Here is a 26,377-nt window from a genome sequence, read left to right as displayed (position 1 = left end):
CTCCTTTAAACACCTTTACACTCTGTTTCTCTTTCTCTGAAGCTCCACTGATTCCCAGGAAGAGATTTCATCTGCAAAAAGTTGTGCAAATATGCATTCGAGTTCTGAGACGCTCACAATAAAACACAATAACAATCAGACGCTAAGACTGGATTATCAACATCTGAAGTGGTGCGTCAAGGTTAAAGATGAAACCGAAGAAGGTCAGAGAAAGTATCTGTTTCTTCGTCCCTAGAGACTTCAGATAAAGCCTTGACACTGGAGATGGAGGATATAATCTCTCTACAATCTGCATTAAAAACCATCGAATGAAAGCAGATCAGAGAACTCCAGTTAAAGGAACAGTTCAGCAAAAAATTAAAATTAGCTGAAAATGTACTTACCCTTAAGATTAGGATGACTTTGTTTCTTTATCAGATTTAGAGAAATGCAGCATTCCATCACTGTCTCAGCAATGGATCCTCTGGAGTGAATGGGTGCCGTCAGAATGAGAGTCCAAACAGCTGATAAAATCATCACGATAATCCACACCACTCCAGTCCATCAGTTAACATCTTGAGAAGACAAAAGCTGAAACAAATCCATCACTAAAAAAATAAAAAAAAAATTAACTCAAAAATTCATAATCCAGTGTAAATCCATCTCCTGTAGTCTTTCACATTAAAATCCAGCCACATGTTTGTTTAAAGGTGTTTCGGCTTGTAAACGCTCCTTGATCTGTGCAGATTTCTCTCCTGATTCAGACCAGGCCACTTTTTCACTGGAGGAAGTGTTATTTTGGATTATGGACTCATATTTTAGTTAAAAACATCTTAATGATGGATTTGTTTCAGCTTTTGTCTTCTCAAGATGTTAAATGATGGACTGGAGTGGTGTGGATTATTGTGATGTTTTTATCAGCTGTTTGGACTCTCATTCTGACGGCACCCATTCGCTAAAGTGAGCAAGTGATGGAATGACACATTTCTCCAATCTGATGAAGAAACAAACTCATCCTAGTAGTTGGATGGCCTGAGGGGAAGCACATTTTCAGCACATTTCCATTTTTGGCTGAACTATTCCTTCAACCACAACACAAAAACGGAACCCAAAGAGATCCAGCAAACATCCGAAAGCTTTATGATGCACCTCAGATACACAAATCAATCTCCTTCAGAGATGCACAACTTTTTTTAAGAGGACAAATCCCAATCTGTCTTTCTTTCGAACTGAGAGACTCAAAAGCGATTTCTCTCCAACGCAGCAGCTGGAACATGTTTAAACACGAGACGATGACAAACTCCACCAAAAACAAAAAGAGTCAGCAGAGAATCATGCAGGAGAAACTACACAACACTGAACCTTCACTGCACAGACAAGTCGATCAGCTGAGAGACGGAGAGAGATTAAGAGCGTCCGTCCCGTGAGACGGAAGTGACCTTCAGCGGCCAGTCATGGAGCGTTATCTTCAGCTGATTAGTTCAAATGAACGGCTGGATCATCTCAGGACATTTGAATAGAGCAGCTCTGCATGAACAGCTTTAGTGTGAGCAAAAACACGGGAACCGCCGATGCAAACGAGCTGACGACATGACATCATTGCTGGAAATAAAACACTGACCGCAGCGTTAGCGTTTCTAATGCAGGTTCTCACAACTCTGCATCCTGTTCACACACCTGTGACGATCCCTAGAGGACCGTATGACGGCTTCTGCTTTCTGTGCGTTCACACTGAAGAGTCTCACTGGATTACAGAGATCAGAAACACAAGAACGACAAACAGAGACATGCAAAATGCAAAATACAAAATCAACACTTAACCAGCACAAACAACATTCAAACTGGGTCAAATCAACCAAAATTCAGAAACTTCTCTAGTTAAAATTGTGTTTTGTTTTCTGAAAAAAAAAAACAAGTGTTCTAAATGGTGATGAAAGCCAAAATATTGCATGCCATTGATGTATATTTAGAAAACCACTATTTTGTAGAGGGAGGTCAGAAAGACAATATTCACCTTAGATTTGGAGCCAAATTACAGGACGATAAAATTACTTTAAAAAGATGGCAGTCTTATTATTATTATGTATTTTAGTAAAAACAGCTGACTTTAGTAATCTTTGTTGAATTATATGCCAATGGTGACAGTTCAAAAATGGAACAGAAGCACTTTTCATGATCTTTTCCCAAAGTTTGCAGGCTTCTAACTCAAGAAGTATTAAAGATTGCTTAACTGTCTTTTACATGTTGGTTCTTAACAAACTTTTATTCCAGTATCAGCCTTTTCATGGCCCAGTATGTTTTGTTTCCAGAGATATTGAGATCTCAATATGGCTCCAACTAATATATTAAATTTTACATTTTAGGCAAAAAACAAGTGTAGGCTAGTACTTATTCTTTTTTCATCTAAACCTGAATATTCTGCTTTCTTTGCATTTACACTCTTACTGATTACAGAAATCAGAAACACAAAAACGACATACAGAGAAAAGTAAACCATAAAATCAACACAAAACCAGCACAAACAACATCAAAACTGGGTCAAATCAACCAAAATTCAGAAACTTCTCTAGCTAAAATTTAAGAGTTTGTTAATTTTTTTTCTGATGAAAGACAAACATAAATAGTGATGAAAGCCAAATTATTACATGTCATTGATGTATATTTACGGAGTAATCCACTATTTTGTAGAGGGGGGTCAGAATGACAATTTTCGCCTTAGATTTGGAGCCAAAGTACAGGACGATAAAATGACTTTAAAAAGATGGCAGTCTCATTATGTTATGTATACATAGAGATTATTATGTATTTTAGTCAAATCAGTTGACTTTAGCAATCTTTGTTGCATTATATGCCAATAGTGACAGTTCAAAAAAGGGACAGAAGCACTTTTCATGATCTTTTCCCAAAGTTTGCAGGCTTGTAACTCGAGAAGTATTAAAGATTGCTTAATAGTCTTTTATATGTTGGTTCTTAACAAACTTCTCTTTCAGTATCACCCTTTTTAAGGCCCAATATATTTTTTTCCAGAGATATTGGGATCTCAATGTGGCTCCAACTAATAAATTGTTAAATTTGCCATTTTTATTAAATGCCTTTAGAAAGACGGCAGTGTCATTATATTATTTGTACACAGAGATTACAATTTATACAAGTAAAATCTGTTGACTTTAGTAATCTTTGTTGCATTATATGCCAATGGTGACGGTTCAAAAATGGGACAGAAGCACTTTTCATGATCTTTTCCCAAAGTTTGCAGGCTTCTAACTCAAGAAGTATTAAAGATTGCTTAATAGTCTTTTACATGTTGGTTCTTAACAAACTTTTCTTCCAGTATCAGCCTTTTCATGGCCCAGTATGTTTTGTGGCTCCAACTAATAAATTGTTACATTTGACATTTGCAGTTGGCAAAAAAACTAGTGTAGGTTTGTACTTATGCCTTTTTCATCTAAACTTCAATATTATGTTAGCTTTTTGAAAAAAAAAGAAAAAGAAAAACACTGTTATGACATAAATCGTGACTGTCCAAAAACAAAATGAATGTCATTGATCATATCACTCTGTGCAGATGGTGAGGATTTCTGTATAAAAAGTCATTTCTCAGTAACACACCATGCAAAATGATTCAAAATGAATTTCTCTTACTACTTTAATTTTCCATTAAAGAGGCAGTTCATCCAAGGAATAAAAGTTGTCCTTGCTCCAAAGCTGTTTGTCTTTCTTTCTTTCTTCTTTAAAACACAAAAGAAGATTTTTGAGAGAATGTTCAAACTCACTGTATGACCAAAAACTGAGGCAAAACGCCTTCTTTTGTGTTCAGCAGAAGAAAGAAAATCATACAGGTTTGAACAACACAAGGGTGAGTATTTAAAATGATGACAGAATGCTGATTTGTGTGTTAAACAGTCCCTTTAACTCACTTTATCAAAACAATGTGCCTGAAAGAAAGCAGCTCTTGTTCTGTTCTTGCAACAGTCTCTGCTTTCATTAAAGATACTGCATGTCATTTTTTGGCTGTAGTAAAGCATAATAATGCCTTAATTTGTTTGCAGATATTTAGGAAACATATTAAGTTCATATACTTGTTTCTACGAAGAAAAAAAATTGTAGTCAGTGATCTGCTTTGAAATGTGTTCTGTGTCGGAATATCTGTTTTTGGTTTGCTTTATGTGACTCCGTCCACTGCCAGTTCAGCCAATAGTATTTCAACACCCCAGGTTGCCAGTTTGTAAAAATGCAGCATACTGCAGTCATGAAAGCAAGCATCATTCCATCTAAAGAGCTCTACAACCAAATCATCACGTTAGTGAATGGTCCTGTTGAGTGTTTTCAATCTGGCAACCCGCTTGAGCATCGAATCTGAGGAGGAGATACAACTCTCCAATATTCTGTATTTGCACTGCAGTATTCATTTCAACCACTAGCTTTCTATATTAAATACTGTACCTTTAATGACAAACCACCAGTGTTGGGGTAACGCATTACAAGTAACGCAAGTTACAAGTAACTAGTAAAGTAACACATTACTTTTTAATTGGCAAGAAAATATCTGAGTTAGTTTTTCAAATATGTAACGCCAGTCACTTTTCCCCTCATTTATTGATTAAAAGCTCTCCTGTCCCCATGTTGAGAGAAATCAAGAGTAAGATGTTCCTTTAGTTCTAGAATAAATGTGAACATGCATTAATTCATCTCACTCACTAAAAAACTGATCCAGTGTTCTTCAAAATGAATAAAAACACTGAAATTCAAAGCAAACCTGCAATAATTAAATGTTAAATAATACAAATATTTTTTATGTATTTAATCCCATTTTTTTAACCGATGTCTTTGCTGCTGATCTTTGATGATCCAATTCATCCATACAACTAAGCAAAGATTACTCAAGATAATAAAAAAAAATATATATATTGCTGAAGAGTAGACATTTGTTCTTCTGTGGTCTACTGTACAGACATCAATTTACTTTTCTCTAAGCCTGAGGCTTTTGCTGTAAAACAGCTTTTACATTTGACAAAAATAGAACTTTTATATTAAAAACAAACAAGCAAGCCCTGCCCAGATTTAAAAAGTAACGCAAAAGTAACACAACGCAGTAATTAGTTACTTTTTTAGGGAGTAACTCAATATTGTAATGCATTACTTTTAAAAGTAACTTTCCCTAACTCTGCAAACCACTGACCAAAAACCAAAACTGGAGAGCATCACATGAGACCACCTGAGGAGACTGAGAGTGTATTAGACTAAAAGACTCTCTCCGGAGCAATACGGTTGTCCATGCGCTCAGCAGATGGAGGCGCCCACTGCGTTCATGTCCGGTCAACAGGCCACAATGCTGCTATTCTACTGGACACACACACACATACACACACACACAAACACAAGGCAGCTGTAGAAAAACACACATGGACGTCTGCCACAACACTGATGTACCACTCAACTGGCAACATAACACTATCATGGTCTCACTACAGCCCTTTGACCATGCTAATAACATGTCTGTGCATGTGTGAAGAGCAATGCACTGTGACACATGACAATGTAAATATTAGGCTGCATGATTATACTATAGTACGTCTTTACACCTCCACTGCTGCTCAAAGGTTTTACATCAGGAAGATTTGTAATGGTTCTGAAAATACGTTTCTTCTGCTCATCAAGGCTGCATTTATTTGATTAAAAATACAGAAAAAAACAGTAATATTCCAAAATGTTATTAGAATATTAAATAATGGTTTTGATGTTAATATACTTTAAAATATAATTTATTCCTGTGATGCAAAGCGTCATTTTCAGCATCATTATTCCAGTCTTAAGTGTCACATGATCCTTCAGAAATCATTCTAATATGCCGATTTATAATCGATGTTGAAAACAGTCGTGCTGCTTAGTATTTTTTTGGACCTGTGATACTTTTTCAGGATTCTTTGATCAATAAAAATGTTTAAAAAAAAAAAGAACAGCATTTATTTAAAATACTTTTTTTTTTAACATACACTAGTGTTCAAAAGTTTGGGGTCAGTAAATTTGTATTCTTTTTTTTTTTAATCAATTAATACTTTTATTTACCAAAGATGTGTTAAATTGTCTTAAAAAGATTTATATTTTAAATAAATGTTATTTTTAAGTTGTTATTCATCAAAGAATCCTGAAAAAAGTATCACAGGTTTCAAAAAAACATTTGGCAGCACTGTTTCCAACATTAATAATTTCAATAAATCAGCATATTAGAATGATTTCTGAAGGATCATGTGACACTTAAGACTGAAAATTCAGCTTTGCATCACGAAATAAATTACATTTTAAAGTATATTACAATAAAAGCCATTATTTTATATTGTAATAACATTTTGCAATATTACTGTTTTTTGATATTTTCTATATTTCCGATCAAATAAATGCAGCCTTGATAAGCAGAAAAGACTTTTGAAAGAAATTAATACTTTGACCTCTGATCACAGTAACTCGTATCATTTCTCAGCAGCAAGACACAACAGACAAACCCAGTGTTTTTTTTTTTTTATGCACAGACCAATTTTGAGTTTTGGGGTCTATTTTGCTTCCATATCATGTCATCTTTCAGACTAGCGGATAGAAAGCGTGCAAAATACTTTTCAAGTGTGTTTTATTGCACTTATTGCTACAAGTAAAAGTAATAAGTAAAATTTCTGTCTACAGTAATGTAAAATTGATTGGGCAAAGTGATCTTCATCTTTATTTTATTATTATTGAACACTCAACACTATAGCTGATGAAAATCCAGCTTTGCATCACAAAATAAATTACATTTTAAAGTATATTACAATAAAAGGCATTATTTTATATTGTAATAACATTTTACAATATTACTGCTTTTTTCTATATTTCTGATCAAATAAATGCAGCCTTGATGAGCAGAAGAGACTTCTTTGAAAAACATTACAAGCTACTGATCAACTTTTGAGCGGCAGTGTATGTTCATTTTCAGATGCAGTATTTACAGTAAATCTGCTCTGAAGCAATAAGCATTGTGTAAAGCAATATACACATAATCATGACCTCTGATCACAGTAACTCATATCATATCTTGACAGCAGGATAGCGGTGAAGCTCAGATCTGGGTCACAAGCACAAGCAGCGCAGGTTCAGTCTCATCTAGGTGTGACCCAAAAACTCAAGACGTGATGAAATCTCTCACACGGCTTTGGGAAAATCAATCCCAAAACACTTAAATAACTGAGAGATGCTTACAGTAACATGCTGTGTTACATATAGAACTTTATATACCAAGGCCATGTATCTCAACTACTGTGCATACTCCAAAAACAACATGGTAATACTTACTTTTCTGTTAGTGGAATATAAAACATACAAACATGAACACATGTTCAGCTTCAATCTAGGGCTGCTTGATCATGGCAAAAATCATAATTATGATTATTTTGGTCAATACTGTAATCACGATTATTTAACACGATTATGACTGGGTCCAAAAATTTATATTTGTGATCAATTTAAAAAAGATACAAATAAAAAAGGTAAGTCAAAAGTAGTCTAACAACCTACGACAGAAATTGAATGTAATTATTTGAATGAAAAAAAAAAAAGCGTCTACACTAAGAATTAAACATGCTTTGTTTCTTATTAAAACTACAAAAGTCCTTCATTCAAGAGCAGTGAGTGATTTTTCTCTTTGTATTTTTATGCTTTATTAATATTAAGCAAAGAGACGGCAGAAGGAATATGTGACCCTGGACCACAAAACCAGTCATAAGGTTAAATTTGACAAAACTGAGATTTATACATCATATGAAAGCTCAATAAATAAGCTTTTTATTGATGTATGGTTTGTTAGGATAGGACAATATTTGGCTGAGATACATCTATTTGAAATCAGAAATCTGAGGATGCAAAAAAATCAAAAAGACTGAGAAAATCACCTTTAAAGTTGCCCAATTAGGTTCTTAACAATGCATATTACTAATCAAAAATTACATTTTGATATGTTTACAGTAGGAATTTTACAAAAAAATCTTCATGGAACATGAACTTTACTTAATTTCTTAATGATTTTTGGCATAAAAGAAAAATCAAAAATTTTGACCCATGCAATGTATTTTTGGCTATTGCTACAAACATACCCCAGCGACTTAAGACTGGTTTTGTGCTCCAGGGTCACATATTATTTGTTGCCGCTTTAAGAGCCACACGGATCCAATATACTGTTATTTTCATTCTGAATTGTTTATGATCATTTAACACAACTGACAAGGGTTTACATGAATAATCACCAAACGCCTCATTTTGAAATATTTTTGCATTTATTTGACCATTTATGCATGCACCTTGAGCTAAAAGATAACTTTTCATGTCTGTGTTCTGCTCCGTCTCTGAGCGCAAACACCGAACAGCGCAAGTTCTCTTTCTCGCTTTTAAAAACAACATAAAAAAAAAAACATTAATAAATCAAGCATGTCTTGTTTTATGAAAGTCACGTTACTTGATTTTGCTGATTTGCAATGTGAAATTACCACTGGAAAGTGGCGGAGTGGGGTGCAATAATCGCTTAATCTCAATTACTGCATTTTCATGATTGTTTAAAGCTGAAATCGAAACTGAATTTCGATTAATTGCACAGCCCTACTTCCATCCATATTTCACATTTCAGAAACACGTCAACATGCAACTCAGTGTTGTTGAGCGTGAAAAGCAACACCAGAGTCATGGGTTCAATGGGTTAAAAAAAAATAAAAACTAAGATGTAAAACAACTTTTGAGCTTGAGAGTATCAGAGGTATGTATCAGCACATATATGTTTTTGAACAGATTGTCTTTGGAGGTAAAAGCTTATTTCAGATGCATCACTGCAGATGTTTATATGATAGACCACAATGAACAAACCCATCATGAACTCTTCAGGCATTCCGCTCACATTAAACTGATCCAATCAGAATTTAGTCCAACAGTGAAGTCAGTGTTAATTCTCCTCAACATCAGTACAGATTTAATTCATTTATCAGAACAACACAGCACAAGAGCTCCAAAGTCCACAACAATAAAACGTCCCACAAATCCACTAGAAGCTCTGAATCTGCTCCAAGGTTCAATGAAGTCGCTCTCATAAAGATGTGAAGGCGGTTTATCAGATCAAACATCAAGCGCAGAGTCTTTCCTCTTCACTAATGTCACTTTTCTTCAATATGCTGAAGGTCTCAGCATCTTTTAGACTGCCTCCACACTCTTAAATATAAAGCTTCTCTACTTGGCATTGATTATTGCATGAAGAACCAACATCTATTGAATCTTTCCATTGGACAAAAGGATAACTAAGAAATTTTACGAATGTATTAAGTAGACTTCTTTTAGAATTTTCCATGATTTTACACTACAGGCTTTTTTATGCACTGACCAATTTAGAGTTTTGGGGTCTACTTTGCTTCCATATCATGTCTTCTTTCAGACTAGTGGATAGAAAACATGCAAAATGATCTTCAAATGTGTTTTATTGCACTTATTGCAATAAGTAAAAGTAATAAGTAAAATCTCTGTCATCTGCAATAATATAAAATTGATTGTACAAAGTGACATTCATCTTTATTTTATTTTTATTAAACACTTAACACTAAGATACAAAAACAGCATTCTCAAATATATCCAATTTGTAATTTTGTAAAAAATAAATGTGGTTTAGGTGGAGACTTTAAATAAGCCCTCATGGTCCTTCCACCACTTCCTGCACACTTGCATTTTCTTGCTTTTTTTTTGGACCACAAAACCAGTCCTAAGTAGCACAGGTATATTTGTAGCAATAGTCAAAAATACATTGTATGGGTCAAAATTTTCGATTTTTCTTTTATGCCAAAAATCATTATGATATTAAGTAAAGATCATGTTCCATGAATATATTTTGTAAATTTCCTACTGTAAATATAGCAAAACTTAATTTTTGATTAGTAATATGCATTGCTAAGAACTTTTTTTGCTTTTTTTTTTTGCACTCTCAGATTTCAGATTTTCATATAGTATCTCGGCCAAATGCTGTTCTATCCTAACAAACCAGACATCAATGGAAAGCTTGATTATACAGCTTTCAGATGAGGTATTCAAAACCTTGTGACTGGTTTTGTGGTCCAGGCATAAGTTATTTCATGCCAAATAAACTATAAACTAAAGCACTTGAGAAAGCATTTTCAAAAATCTTAGCTTTTTCTGGATCAAAACAGCATCTCAGTGTGAACAGAGGCTTCATTTGCTGGTTTTGTGGTGATTTTCATAGAATGCTATCAATAGCCACCAACATCAGCCACTAACTAACCACAAACAAACACAGTACTGACTGACTTTATCTTCAACACATCTATTGCATTTTAAACTGAACAAGCCAAGAAAGATGCATGAACGTTTTCTTATTTTTCTAAAAGTAAACACCATTCAGACATTTGAAGTGTGATTTAAACATCCAAACACATTCCATGACAGCTTTAAGCAGCAAAACATCAACAACAGGCTTTTCTGAGCGTCAGCCGTTCAAAAAGTAAAGGTGACAGCACATCAATAAACTGAACGGACCAGATCCGACTGAACCGGCCTGCTGCAATCTACCTGTCAATCACATAGAGCGCTAAAGCCCGCAGGGGTTTGAACGTACGTGAATCCTAAAAACTAATGGAGTTTAATCAATGCAATCCACATCAGCCACATCAGAGAATCAAAGGTCTCTCTACAAACACTGCAGCTCCACAAACATATCAGAGCCTTCAAACAAAATGTGTTCTTATGATGCTGAAGAGACTAAAGACACTGTCACTGATGAAACTCAGACGCGTCTGAGATGTTCCTCACAAGATTTAAACATGTAGCTACAGCAGATCAGATCCACAGATCACAAGGTTTTCACAGTCATGATTCCTGCAATAATCTGTAGATTAGATTACGCTCGCAAACCATTTATATATGACCAACTAGACTACAGAAACGCCTATGAATTTTAATGCAAGAAACTACAGGCAAACACAGTGTTTGTTCATGAACTGGCCAGTTAAGATTTTTGAGGTCTATTTTGCTTGCATAACATGTCATTCCAAAACATGCAAAATTCACTTTAAGGGCTTGTTTTATTGCACTTTATCTTTTTGCACCTGTAGATTTTTAATTCTAACTCATAACTTTAAAAGTTTTTCCTTCACTTCAGCAGCACTTACATACACCAAAACTTGCAGTTTTATTCCTCTCCATATTCTGAAGACTTTTACTGAGGGATTTGTTCATAAATTATTCACGCTGATTTATATTATTGTTTTTTTTACTCATAAAAACGTGGTGGAAATGCATATCAGTAAAGGCTGTGAGTTTTTTCTCCACTTCAGTAGCACTTACAAACACCAAAACTTATAGATTTATTTCTCTCTATATTCTGAAGGTTTTTACTGAAGGGTTTGTTCATATATATTATGCGCTTGTTTTATTATTGAACTTTATCTATTCGCATCTGCAGATCAAATTTACATATTTCTAAAGGCCTTTTTCTCAAAATGAGTTTATTTATCCACTTAAGCAGCACTTACAAACACAAAAACTTAGAGTTATATTCCTCTCTATATTCTGAAGATTTTTACTGTGTGGTTTGTTCATATATAATTCACAATTATTTCAATTTTTTTTTTTTCATAAAAATGTGGTAAAAATGCATATATTTCAAGTCTATGAGATTTTTCTCAACTTCAGTAACACTTACAAACACCAAAACTTAGAGATTTATTCCTCTCTATATTCTGAAGATTTTTACTGAGTGGTTTGTTCATATATCATTCGCCTGTTTTATTATTGCACTTTTTCTATTTACATCTGTAGATTAAATGTACATATTTCTAAAAGCTTTTTTCTCAATATGAGTTTGTTTATCCACTTCAACAGCACTTGCATAAATCAAAACTTACAGTTTTCCCCCTCATTATATTCTGAAGGTTTTTACTGAAGGGTTTGTTTATATATCATTTACACAGATTTTTATAACTGCTTTATTTTTTATAAAAACGCGGTAAAACTTCCATGAATTTTTTTTAGTCCATGAGTTTTTTCCTCCACTTCAGTAGCACTTACAAACACCAAAACTTAGAGATTTATTCCTCCCTATATTCTTAAGGATTTTACTGAAGGGTTTGTTCATATATCATTTACACTGATTTTTATAACTGCTTTATTTTTTATAAAAACGTGGTGAAATTGCATACATTTAAAGTCCATGAGTTTTTTCTCCACTTCAGTAGTACTTACAAACACAAAAACTTAAATATCCTGAAGGTCTTTACCGAAGGGTTTGTTCATATTTCATTCACACTGATTTATAAAACTGCTTTATTTATTTATTTTCATAAAAACGTGCTGCAAATCCATATATTTAAGGTCTATGAGTTTTTTCTCCACTTCTTCAGCACTTAGAAACACAAAAACTTAGAGGTTTATTCCTCCCTATATGTTTAAGGTTTTTACTGAAGGGTTTGTACATATATAATTCGCCTGTTTTATTATCGCACTTTATCTATTCACATCTGTAGATTAAATTTACATATTTCTAAAGGCCTTTTTCTCAAAATTTGTTTGTTTATCCACTTCAGCAGCACCAAAAATAACAGTTTTTCCCCTCTCTATATTCTGAAGGTTTTTACTGAAGGGTTTGTTCATATATCATTTACCCTGATTTTTATAACTGCTTTATTTTTTATAAAAACGCGGTGAAATTGCATATATTTAAAGTTTTTTCTCTACTTCAGTAGTACTTACAAACACAGAGGTTTATTCCTCCCTGTATTCTTAATGTTTTTACTGAAGGGTTTGTTCATATTTCATTCTTGTGTTTTATTATTGTACTTCATCTATTCACATCTGTAGATTAAATTTACATATTTCTAAAGGCCTTTTTCTCAAAATGAGTTTATACAATTCAGCAGTACTTCAAAGAATTATGAATCTGGCTTTATCCAATGTTCAGATGCCAATATATATTTACAAAACCACTTAAACCTACAGAGGACAGCATGGTGATATATATTGTTTAATATCTCTATTCACTTGCAGCGTCTTGCCTTAAAAATTTATGTTTTCCATGCCTCCAAAAAAAGGCACACTTTGGTTCGGCATGGCTTTGGAAACCCTGCTGAATGAGCAAGTGTCTCCTCAAGCCGTCTGCAATCAGACATGTGCGTTTCCAAAAGCTCGTCCAGGTCGGGTATCTTGGCACACGGGCGTCCGGTGGCAGACGTGACAGACGGTCTCCTCGCATGCTGCTGTCTGGCTCTTTAAACTCCTGAGGCCGGATCTCCTCACCTCTTTTCACAACATGCTCAATAGCATCGTCATCGGGTTTTTTGGACTATGGTATTTTCCAAAGCATTTTGTATAGGCATGCAAATATTATAGCTTATAAACGTTGTATAGATATAGTACTACTCATGAACTTTGGTAAATTGGTACTCTTTTTGCCACCGACATGAATGAGGGATAATTCCTTATTATTCTAAATCAAACCTACTATATAATATGGCAATATTATAGATGGCATATCATAATAATGTCATGTTTTTAAACAGATACCACAATAATATCATTTTGCATGTAAATGCAATGATGTATGACTATACTAATCATTCAGATATATTAAAACACCACAGTGTATCATAGTAAAACAAGCAGATGCAACAGCAACATCAGCTCAACAAGAAAAAAAATATCAAAGCCACAACTGTATGTTTATGCAAATTAGTCGTGCATGATAAATAAAGATCAATTATATGCATCTGTGATCTCAGATGTTTAAAGAACCACGCCTGCAAAACTCCACATGCACATCACCTGTGATCAGCAGCTTTAATAAACGCGCTGCAGTCTTCAGACGCATCTGGATCTTCATATGCAATCAGCAGAAACGCAGTGAGAAATCACTAATGCACGAGCACGAACACACAACGCGCAGAAGGAAGAACACTGGCGATCAGCTGACAGCAATCGGTCAATAATCAATGTGAAATGTGATCAGATGATAGATGCATTAAACGTCTCGATGATCTGAGACTCACCCAGCGAATATCGCGCACGAGCGTCTGCTTCTCTTCTGCTGCTCCAAGCTCCGGTTTAGTCCGAGCATCCAGTTGTTGTGGGTTTGAGATCAGAAAGTCCGAATCGGGCCTGTGGATGAAGAGGAAATGAAATGAGATGAAAATGTCGCTGCGCTTCGACGCGGCGCTCGAGCTTCTAGCGCGTCCACTCCGGTTCACTGCAGCTCCGTGACGTCACGCATGAGACGCGTTGCGTTTATCTGCATTCTCGAGATTGTTTGGGATTTGGGAAAAATTTTGGGAAAAGTTTTTCTGTGTGTCTTATTAAGAAAAAAAAAAATTCAAACGAAAATAAAGAATTATAATTTTTCATGTATCATGTAGACTACATTTTTATGGTTCGTATCAAGAAACCATATTTTGTTTATTTTGGAGCTGTCTTTCACTCAGTTTTTAATTTTAAATTTGCTTTGAATGTCACAAATCAAATACACAAATCGAAATATTGTAAGCACGTTTTTTTTCTTCAAAAACAACAACAAAAAAAGAACATGAAAAATAAGAAAGCTATAAAATATGTCCATACATATAACTACTTTCAGGTAATTATTTAATGTATAATTTATTTTGTATCCCCTGGCAGTCCTGGGTATTTGATTTGTAATGTGTATTATTTATATTTCATATAATAATAATTTTTAAATTTAAAAAATAATTAATGTCAGAAAATATTGCTCCAAATTTCTCATGTATTATAAAAAATAATGCTATAGCTATTAGCTACACTAATTAGATTTACATTCATGGATAAAGAACCTGCAAATTTGTAGTAAATGCTAATGACAATATGTTAATATTTTCAAATATTTGATTTAATAGTTTTGATTTAATGGTTTTCATTAAATCTGAAAATTTAATGAAATAAATGAAAAACATACATTTTAAATCATTCTCATTCTAAACTCTAAATATGTTCTATGAAAGATTTAATATGTGACCCTAGACCACAAAACCTTCAAAATCTTAAATAGCATGGGTATATTTGTAACAACAGCCAAAAATACATCGTTTCTTTAATGCCCAAAATCATTAAGACACTAATTAAAGATCATGTTCATATTTTATAAACCTATTTAGTAAATTTCCTACCATAAATATATCAAAACCTAATTTTTGATTAGTAATAAGCATTGCTAAGAACTTCATTTGGACAACTTTAAATGTGATTTTGACAGTATTTAGATTTTTTTGCACCCTCAGATTACAGATTTTCAAATAGTTGTGTTTCGACCAAATATTGTCAATGGTAAGCTTATTTTATTCAGATATCATATCAATCTCGATTTCAAAAAATGGACCCTTATGACTGGTTTTGTGGTCCAGGGTCACATATAAGGTAACCACATAGCCATTAAAATAATCGAAACCAATCATAGGCTTATTTATCACGTGACGTTGGCCGAACGCGGAAGCAGCGCTGGAGTGGAATCGCTCGACTCCTGAAACACTCTTGGGCTTCCAGCGGAGCTTCTGCGCATGCGCGAAAACTCCACGCCACACCGCGGCGTCAGGGGGCTCAGTCACTGAAAAGCTTCAAATCTGAATAGAAATCGATAACTTTCACCACATGATGGAGTTCAGAAATGCACTGTGTCAAGGTTCGACGGTGGCTGATCAATAAAATGAAACGTTTTGTTCAGTTCGACTGATCACAGATTGACATTTTAGAGCTTTGCGACACCTTCTGGTGACAGAGAGGAACAGCAGCGACGGGGAAGAGACTTATTACAGTGATTTATTAGAGAAAAACACACCTACGAACAGGATCAAACAGATCACTTTGAGCAAACATTCTGTTAATATTACTAGAAGAACGTTCCTTGTTAGATGAGACACTGAAATCAATAAATAGTTATGTCCTTACCCAGTTGATTGATTACTTTGATAATTGCAATTTTTTTTTTTTAAATGTTAGGTTTAAATATGCAAATTATCAATTATTTAATGAAATATACATTAATTTGCATTCATTTCTAGTACAAAAATCTAAACCCTGGATGAAGTCCGTTTCAAAATTCTTATTTAATTTTTTTTTGACATATTAGAGTCAAAAGTTTTTACAGAAGGAATTTTAAGGATCTCATTTTGTCAAAAATATATTTTTTTTTACAGTTTTTTGGGGAATAAAATGTAGAAAATCAAGCAAATGATACATGAACAAATCCCTCTGTAAAAACCTTCATGATACGACTTTAAAATTGTGAGGAAATAAAATTAAATGGAAAAAAACAAACAAAAAAAAATCAAAAACTTAAAAATAAATTCAAAATAAAATATATAAAAATAAATAAATAATAAAAATACATAAATTTATTAAAATTTAAAATCACAATGAAATATATTTATTTTAAAACACAAAAACTAATAAAAATGTACAAATAAAAATGAATAATTATAAACCTAAATTATAAGGAAAGATACACATTCAAAAACAAAAACTAAAAATCAACAAAATTACTAAAACTTAAACTAAAAGTTTAAAGTTGATTGATTATTGATAATTGCAAAAGATTTTTGTATTACAAGTTTTCTAAAATGTTAGGTTTAAATATGCAAATGAGCCATTTATTAATGAAATATGCACTAATTTGCATAGATTTCAAAGTACAAAAATCTAAAAACTGGATGAAGTCCGTTTCAAAATTCTTGTTTAATTTTTTTGACATATTAGAGTCAAACGTTTTTACAGAAGGAATTTTGGGGATCTCATTTTGTCACTCCATAATTCAGAAAAAAAAAAAGTTTTTTTTACAGTTTTTTGGGGAATAAAATGTATAAAATCAAGCAAATGATACATGAACAAATCCCTCTGTAAAAACCTTCATGATATGACTTTAAAATTGTGAGGAAATAAAATGAAATTGAAAAAAAAATAATAATAATAATAATTATAAACCTAAATTATAAGGATATAAGATACACATTCAAAAACATGACTAAAAATCAACAAAATTACTAAAACTTAAACTAAAAGTTTAAAGTTGATTGATTATTGGAAAAAAAATGTTTGTATTATCAGTTTTCTAAAATGTTAGGTTTAAATATGCAAATGAGGGGGATCTCATTTCGTCACTCCGTAATTCAGAATTTATTATTATTTTTTTTTTTTACATTTTTTTGAGGAATAAAATGTATCAAATCAAGCAAATGATACATGAACAAATCCCTCTGTAAAAACCTTCAGGATGCAACATTAAAATTGTGGGGAAATAAAATTAAAATTGAAAAAAAAATAAATAAATAAAAACTACTAAAACTTTACATAAATTCAAAATAAAATATATAGATATGTAAAAATAAATAAATAATAAAAATACATAAACAAATTTACTAAAATTTAAAATCACAATGAAATATGTTGACTTTAAAACACAAAAACTAATAAGAATGTACAAATAAAAATGACTGATTATAAATTTAAATTATAAGGAAATATACACAATCAAAAAACGACTGAAAATCAACAAAATTACTAAAACTTAAACTAAAAGTTTAAAGTTGATTGAGATAATTGCAAAATATTTTTGTATTACAAGTTTTCTAAAATGTGAGGTTTTTTTTACAGAGGGGACTTTGTCATTTTGTCACTCAAAACTTCAGAAAATACTTAGTAAACCTATTTTTATTACAACTTTGGGGGAATTAAAATTCCGTATAAAATCAAGCAAGGTATATATGAACAAATCCGTCTGTAAAAACCTTCAGGATATAGACAGGAACACAAATGTAAAGTGTGGTGTGTGTAAGTGCTACTGAAGTGGAGATTTATGACTCAGTGTAGGAGAAAAAAACTCATTTTGAGAAAACGGCCTTTAAAAATATGTATTGTAATTGAAATCTATTGACACAAATAACTGCAAAATAGGATTAATTTACAAAATACAGCAGAGCAACAGGTCAAAAACACAAACTCACAGAATCTGAGGGTGCAAAAAAATCAAAATATTGAGAAGTTCTTACCAATGCATATTACTAATCAAAAATTAAGTTTTGATATGTTTACCATAGAAAATGTACAAAATATTTTCATGGAACATGATCTTTAGTTAATATCCTAATGATTTTTGGCATAAAATAAAAATCGATCATTTTGACCCGTGCAATGTAGTTTTGGCTATTGCTACAAATATATACTTAAATATATCTGAATAGACAAAGATGTGAAACGATCTGAAATTCAACAATAAACACATTAAAGCACCTGAATTCTCAGTGAGAGTTACATGATCAAAACACTCTTTTCATTGCAATGAATGTGAAAGCACTTTTAATTTAATCATAACTTTGACACAATAACTGGGTAAATCTAATGGAAAGCAGTCAAGAACATGTCAGGATTATAATTTCAGCCCCTAATCAAAAGAAACGTGACCCTGGAGCACAAAACCAGTCGTAGCAATAGCCAAAAATACATATGGGTCAGAATTATAATTTTTCTTTTATGCCAAAAATCAATATGATATTAAGTAAAGATCATGATCATGTAAATATATCAAAACTTAATTTTTGATTAGTGATATGCATTGCTAAGAACTTCATTTGGACAACTTTAAAGGCGATTTTCTCAATATTTAGATTTTTTTGCACCCTCAGATTGCAGATTTTCAAATAGTTGCATCTCAGCCAAATATCTAGCCTAACAAACCATACATCAATGGAAAGCTTATTTATTCAGCTTTCAGATGTATAAATCTCAGTTTCAAAAAATTAACCCTTATGACTGGTTTAGTGACCAGGTCCAGAGTCACAAATTAGACATTTTCCATAAAGACAATCAAGTCTAATATTATAACCATTTAGAATTTTTTTGCGTTGTCACAATTTTTAATAATTTTAAACACACTTACCTCTGAATTCCATTACTCTAATGGAAAATACAAAAGAATTATATACAATTTAATAGGTAAAGTATTTTAGGAATGCATGCATAAAACAGTCCGAAAGGTTGTTAGTGTTTTGTGTTTCCAGCAGAGGGCGACACAGCATCACTGTAATAATCAACAATCACTGAGACACACAAGACATTCAACAGATACTCAATTAACTCAAGACTCATTCATTAACTCATCACATACTTACATGATGACAACATGACAACCTGTTTGACCAACTAAGCGCACGCACACACATGATACAACCCCAAAACTTCCCCACAAACTATCATTTTACATACTTTCAAAATGAAATGCTGTTTAACTATATAAATACATATTTATAATTTAATTTAATTCACATATAACTACATTGTATTGAAAATACAAAAATATTTGGGCTGTGGGGCAATTAAAAAAAAATAAGAAGAAGAACTTTCTCCCAAAAGTTAATTTAAAGGCATTGTTGAGTTGTTAAACAAGAAAAGCATAGATATTACCATATTCTGCTTTAGATATTTTGATTTAACATTGCATAAATAACGGTAATAAACCAGTATTTATGTTTTTTTATACTGGAATAAAAAATGATGGTCTTAATATGAAACTAAAAGCATCAGTAGTCTTTATGAGCGAGTCACTGAATCATTTGACTCACTTGAATCTTTCAGAAATGAAGCACGTAACTGTCGTTATGAATGAATCACTGAATCATTGACTCACTTGATTCATTCAAATAACTGATTCATTCAGAAATGAAGCAGGTGACTGTCTTTATAAACGAGTTACTGAATCATTTGACGCACTTGATTCATCCAAATGACTGATTCTTTCGGAAATGAAGCAGGTAATTTTCTTTATGAATGAGTCACTGAATCATTGACTCACTTGATTCATTTAAATGACTGATTCTTTCAGAAATGAAGCAGGTTACTGTCTTTATGAATGAGTCACTGAATCAGTTGACTCACTTGATTCATCTAAATGACTGATTCTTTCAGAAATGAAACAGGTGCTGTCTTTATGAATGAGTCACTGAATCATTGACTCATTTGATTCTTTGAGAAATTACTCATTTGATTCTTTCTGAAATGAAGCACGTAACTGTCTTTATTAATGAATCACTGAATAATTAACTCACTTTATTAATTCAAATAACTTCATTCATTCAGAAATTAAGCAGGTGACTGTCTTTATGAATGAATTACTGAATCATTTGACTCACTTGATTCATCTAAATGACTGATTCTTTCAGAAATGAAGCAGGTAATTGTCTTTATGAATGAGTCACTGAATCAGTGACTCACTTGATTCAATCAAATGACTGATATTTTGAGAAATGAAGCAGATGACTGTCTTTATAAATGAGTCACTGAATCATTGACTCACTTGATTCATTCCAGTGACTGATTTTTTCAGAAATTAAGCAGGTGACTGTCTTCATGAATGAATCACTGAATCATTGACTCTCTCGATTCATTCAAATAACTGATTCTTTTAGAAATGAAGCAGATGACTGTCTTTATGAATGAGTCACTGAATCACTGACTCACTGGATTCATTCAAGTGACTGATTCTTTCCGAAATTAAGCACGTAACTGTCTTTATGAATGAATAACTGAATCATTGACTCACTTGATTCATTCAAGTGACTGATTCTTTCAGAAATGAAGCACATAACAGTCTTTATGAATGAATCACTGAATCATTGACTCACTTGATTCATTCAAGTGACTGATTCTTTCAGAAATGAAGCACATAACAGTCTTTATGAATGAATCACTGAATCATTGACTCACTTGATTCATTCAAATAACTGATTCTTTCAGAAATGAAGCACGTAACTGTCTTTATGAATGAGTTACTGAATCATTTGACTTAGCTGATTCATCTTAATGACTGATTCTTTTGGAAATGAAGCAGATGACTGTCTTTATGAATGAGTCACTGAATCATTGACTCACTTGATTCATTCAAATGACTGATTCTTTCGGAAACGAAGCAGGTAACGTTCTTTATGAATGTCTTTCCATTGATGTATGGATTGTTAGGATAGGACAATATTTGGCTGAGATACAACTATTTGAAAATCTGGAATCTGAGGGTGCAAAAAATCTAGATGTTGAGAAAATCACCTTTAATGTTGTGCAAATGAAGTTCTTAGCAATGCATGTTACTAATCATGAATTAAGTTTTGATATATTTACGGTAATAAACTTACAAAATATCTTCAAGGAACATCACCTTTACTTAATATCGTAATGATTTTTGGCATATTATTTTGACTCATACAATGTATTTTAGGCTCTATATTTTGATTTTATATAATAACCCTTTTTAATTTCATGATAAACATAAGTTCACAAGTCCACACTTATGACTTATGTCATCTAAATACAACCTTTAATAGCTACAGAGACTTTTATTCAATCATAATTTAAGATTAAAATTGACACAGCTGTGTATTTTGGGCCGTGTAACTGTTCAGCATTTCTATTAACTTTAACCCACTTTTTAGCCATGATCAATTGAGTCATTTGAAATGAATGAATGAACGAATGTATAAATAAAAAAAGTTAACACAAATTAAACAGCAAAACATTAATTAACCTTAGTTAATTTCAGAATGTACTAATGCAATATTAAAATCAAAAGTTGTATGTGATAATATATTTTAATGCACCTAAGCTGACATCAAATAACAATGAGCAGCTTTATTTCATGAACGAACATAACAAAGATGAATAAACACTGTAAGAGATGTATTGCTCATCATTAGGTAATGCATTACTAATGGCAGCTTATTGTTTAGTCAAATCATTATAATTACTAAGAATGAGCAATAAGTTTAAAATAGATGGAGTTCAGTGACACGAACATCACAATGAATGAATCTAAACAGAATCAGAGTTTTACTTTCACTGACACAGTTTAAACAACTGAAAGCAGGACAAATGGTGAGATGACATAAGAGAGAGAGACTGAGAAACACACAGAGAGAGAGAGAGAGAGAGAGAGAGAGAGAGAGAGACTGAGAAACACAGAGAGAGAGAGAGAGATGTCGTGCTAAGGCAGAATATGTTATCTCAGGTCTCTCCGTATCTCCACACCCCAAAGCTTTTATCACACCTGCACAAAAGAAGGTAATATATCATCACCACACACACACACACACACACACACTCACACACACACACACACACACACACACACACACACACACACACACACACACACACACACACACACATATATACACACACTCATATATATATATATATTAGGGCTGGGACACGATTAATCGCGATTAATCGCATCCAAAATAAAAGTTTATGTTAACATACTAAATGTGTGTTTACTGTGTATATTTATTATGTATATATAAATACACACACATACATGTATAGCCTTAAAAATACTTATATGTGTGGATAGTTATATTTGTATTTAATTTAGATTATATATAGAATTATAAATATTTTATTTATTTTAATTTAATTTTTATTTTCAGTTTACTTTAATATACATGTTTGTGTGTGTATTTATATATACATAATAAATATACACAGTAAACACACATTTAGTATGTTAACATAAACTTTTATTTTGGATGCGATTAATCGCGATTAATCGTGTCCCAGCCCTAATATATATACTAGGGATGTAACGGTATCAAAACTTCACGGTACGGTATTTATTGAATCATTTACAGGAAAACAAAACTAATGAAGAGACTCGAAAAAAGTGCCAGAAGTGTTTATTAAACAGTTTACATGAACACTGAACATATCAATGGCATACAAATTAGCCATCTATCTGTAAACTTTGAAACAGGAACTTCAATTTTTCAATTTTAATAACAAAAAATAATAAACCATGTAAAAAAATAAAGTTTCAATTTAGTATTCTTGAAAACTCAGAAAAAAGAAAAATAGCAGCCTACTTATTGCAGCTGGCCCATGTGCTGAATAAGTATTTGAGAACACTCACCTCATTCACTCACACACAAACTCACTCACTTATTCAGACAGAGACAGGTTTCAGAGAAACTGAAATGCTTCCACACATCGATTTAAAACCCTAGACTCGGTGTGGAAACGATCGCTGCACTGCTGCAAACGCACCGCTTCTGGGACGCACTGCCGGACAGCAAACGCGTGCAGTGTGAAACGCTCTAATCCGTTAACATGGGTCGGGGAAAAATACGCAACCCATACGCACTGCACTGAGTATGTGTGAAACAGGAGTTAGTTTCGACCATTTCCATCTCTTTTCCTTCGCCGCTGTTAGCAGCACCTTCCATTTATGCATTACTGGATCTGTAGCGAAAACAGAGCGCAAAGGATGTTGGCCATGCCTGGGCTGATGGGAATTGTAGTTCCTGCAACCTCCCGTTCGCTCCATTCTCCAGTCATGGGACCAGGTAGTATCGGAAAAATTTGCTATTGCGGTACGACGGTATTTACAATACCTTTACATCCCTAATACACACACACACACACACACACACACACACACACACACACATACACACACACACACACACACACACACACACACACACACACACACATATACACACATACACATACACACACACACACACACACACACACACACACACACACACATACCCACACCCACACACACACACCCACACACACACACACACACACACACACACACACACACACACACATATACCCACACACACCACACACACACACACACACACACACATACACATACACACACACACACACACACACACACACACACACACACACACACACACACACTACATCTACACTTTGTGACCAATACACGTTTACTGATGACCCTGAGAACACACAGAATTCTGCATGCCTGCTCTGACACTCACACACACCCACACACACTCACTCTCACACACCCACAGAGTCGTGCGGATACACACGCAAGGCCAAACCTGCTCGACAGGGTGACACGCAGCAGGCCAGCGCCGTAAGAAAAACTGTGCTGGAAGCAAATCCTTCAAGCGTGACAACAACAACTACAAGCTGAAACTAATATGACTGTGCTGGAGCCATGCCACTATTATTACACACACACACACACACACACACACACACACTGACCACAAAAGCAATAAATCACATGAATTGATGCACAGAAGCAGTGAGGTTTATTTGTTTTCAAATCTATATATATTTCATATTCATTTTAGTTTAAGGCTAAAAAACTACAAAAAAAGCAAACTTCACAAATCATCACTTATATTTTATATTTATTTTATTTTTCATTGTTTTTCATTTGCATCAGGTGTTTTTAATCTATATTTTTCATATTAATTTTGGTTTAAGTTTTAGGCTGAAACACTGCGAAACAAAAAGGAAACTTCACAAATCAGCACTTATATTTTATATTTATTATAATTTTTCTTTTGCATCAGTTTTATTTTTTTAATCTATATTTTTCATATTAATTTTAGTTTTAGTAATTTTGTTGCAGTTTTTTGTCATGTTTTTTAATATGTATATTCCTTATAATTTTAGTTGAAGATTTTTATTTGTGCATTTTGATTAGTTTTTGTGTTTTAATGTCTATATATTTCATTGTGATTTTAAGTAGTAGAGTAAATCTGTTTTTATATTTTTATTAGTTAATTTTTTTTACATGTCTATATATTTTTAAGTTTTAGAAATTTTGTTGTAATAATGTGACATACATGTGACCCTGGACCACAAAACCAGTTTTAAGGTCAATTTTATTAAAAAAAATTGAGATTTATACATGATCTGAAAGCTGAATAAATAAGCATCTATTTGGAAATCTGCAATGCGAGGGTGCAAAAAAAAAAAATCTAAACATTGAGAAAATCGCCTTTAAAGTTGTCCAAATGAAGTTCTTAGCAATGCATATCACTAATTAATTATTTACGGTAGAAAATGTACAAAATAGGTTCATGGAACATGATCTTTACTTAATACCCTAATGATTTTTGGCATAAAAGAAAAGTCGACTTAAGATTGGTTTTGTGGTTTCAGGGTCACATACATGCCCATATAAGTAAAAAAAATAAATAAATAATGCTGTTAGTTTATTTCTACAGTACAATGCATGCCTGCACTGGCATATTTGAGTACTGAGATAAGAAACTCACTCATAAGAATACAAACGCTTCTGGCGACGCAAGTTGAATTTCACGTATGGTTGCATTACAAACAATTTTAAATACAATTACACTATGCAGTATGTACATTTGCATGCATTACATTTACTCGCAACAGAAAAAGCACATGCAATCTATCACAGAGCTAACAATATTCACTGTGTGCAATGCTGAGGTTTATTATAAACACAACTGTGGACGGAGCAGCTCTGTTTATGTAAATCTGTGAGTGTGTGTGTGATGTGCATTGTTTGTTCGTGCACGGCTGTGGAATTGTTTATGTAATGTGTGGCACAGTGAGGAAAGGATAATTACAGAGTGAGACAGGACAGGATTACAGATGCCAGCCGAGCAGAGTCAGACTTGTTCAGCCTGTATGTGAATGTCTGTGTCTCTCTGCTGGGTGGTGAGGACCAGATACCAGCCAAAAGATGATGCACGATATCACTTATTCAGCCGTCTTTCATGCAGGTTAAAGGATATCTGGCTGTGTCGTCACCACGGCCCAACATTCCCAGCATCCGCATGACGTGACAGGAACATAAACCAAATGACTGGAATAATATTGCATGCTGCTTGAAAAATGGTTGTGCATTTGATGCAAAAAAACACAAGCTTGCATTTAACTGCATTAAAACTAATAATTTTTGAAAACAACAGATTTTTGGCAGCGATTCTTGTTTACTTTTGACTTTTACATTGCAATGCTTGACATGGAAGTGATCACTTTTATTGTTTCTGAAAGAATAGCAATTATTGGATTTTGCTTTGCTTGTTTTTAAGTGCTTAAATATTAAAAATAGCACTAAAATGGCAATTTTACAAGATTGTAAGGTATGAAATAAAAAAATCTCATGCATAATAATGCACACAGAAAACTGAAGGCCAAATCAAACACCAACACGAACACATTTTTGTTAGTTTTTGTTTTTAATGTCTATATATTTAATTTAGATTTTATTTAAAGCTTATTTTTTATATATTATATTTTTATTAGTTTTGTTTTTTAATGTCTATAAATTTCATTTAGATTTTATTTAAAGCTTTAATTTTTTTATATTTTATTTTTATTAATTTTAGTTTTTTAATGTTTATATATACTTCATTTAGATTTTATTTAAAGCTTTCATTTAAAAAAAAATATTTTATTAGTTTTGTTTTTAATGTCTATATATTTAATTTAGATTTTATTTAAAGCTTAATTTTTGTTTTTATTAGTTTTGTTTTTTAATGTCTATATATTTCATTCAGATTCTATTTAAAGCTTTATTTTTTATATTTTATTTTTA

The 26,377-nt window shown here is 32.8% G+C and overlaps 1 protein-coding gene across 1 annotated transcript in view; it reads right to left on the bottom strand.

The window, feature by feature from the left end:
- The window catches only part of LOC141345406 (tyrosine-protein kinase CSK-like), a 67,388-nt gene extending 51,844 nt beyond the window's left edge, over nucleotides 1-15,544 (bottom strand). Inside the window, exons 1-4 of the mRNA XM_073850257.1 lie at nucleotides 15,456-15,544; nucleotides 14,028-14,136; nucleotides 13,078-13,324; nucleotides 1,657-1,723 (exon numbers count right to left, since the gene is read on the bottom strand). Of these exons, the coding sequence (XP_073706358.1) occupies nucleotides 1,657-1,723; nucleotides 13,078-13,324; nucleotides 14,028-14,136; nucleotides 15,456-15,544 (512 nt within the window). The remainder of the gene's footprint in view (nucleotides 1-1,656; nucleotides 1,724-13,077; nucleotides 13,325-14,027; nucleotides 14,137-15,455) is intronic.
- Between the last annotated feature and the right edge of the window lie 10,833 nt (nucleotides 15,545-26,377).

This window comes from Garra rufa, chromosome 11 (genome assembly GCF_049309525.1).
Source record: "Garra rufa chromosome 11, GarRuf1.0, whole genome shotgun sequence".
Classification (NCBI taxonomy): domain Eukaryota; kingdom Metazoa; phylum Chordata; class Actinopteri; order Cypriniformes; family Cyprinidae; genus Garra; species Garra rufa.
The sequence above is the reverse complement of the archived record's forward strand: the minus strand, read 5'-3'. Positions and strand labels throughout refer to the sequence as shown.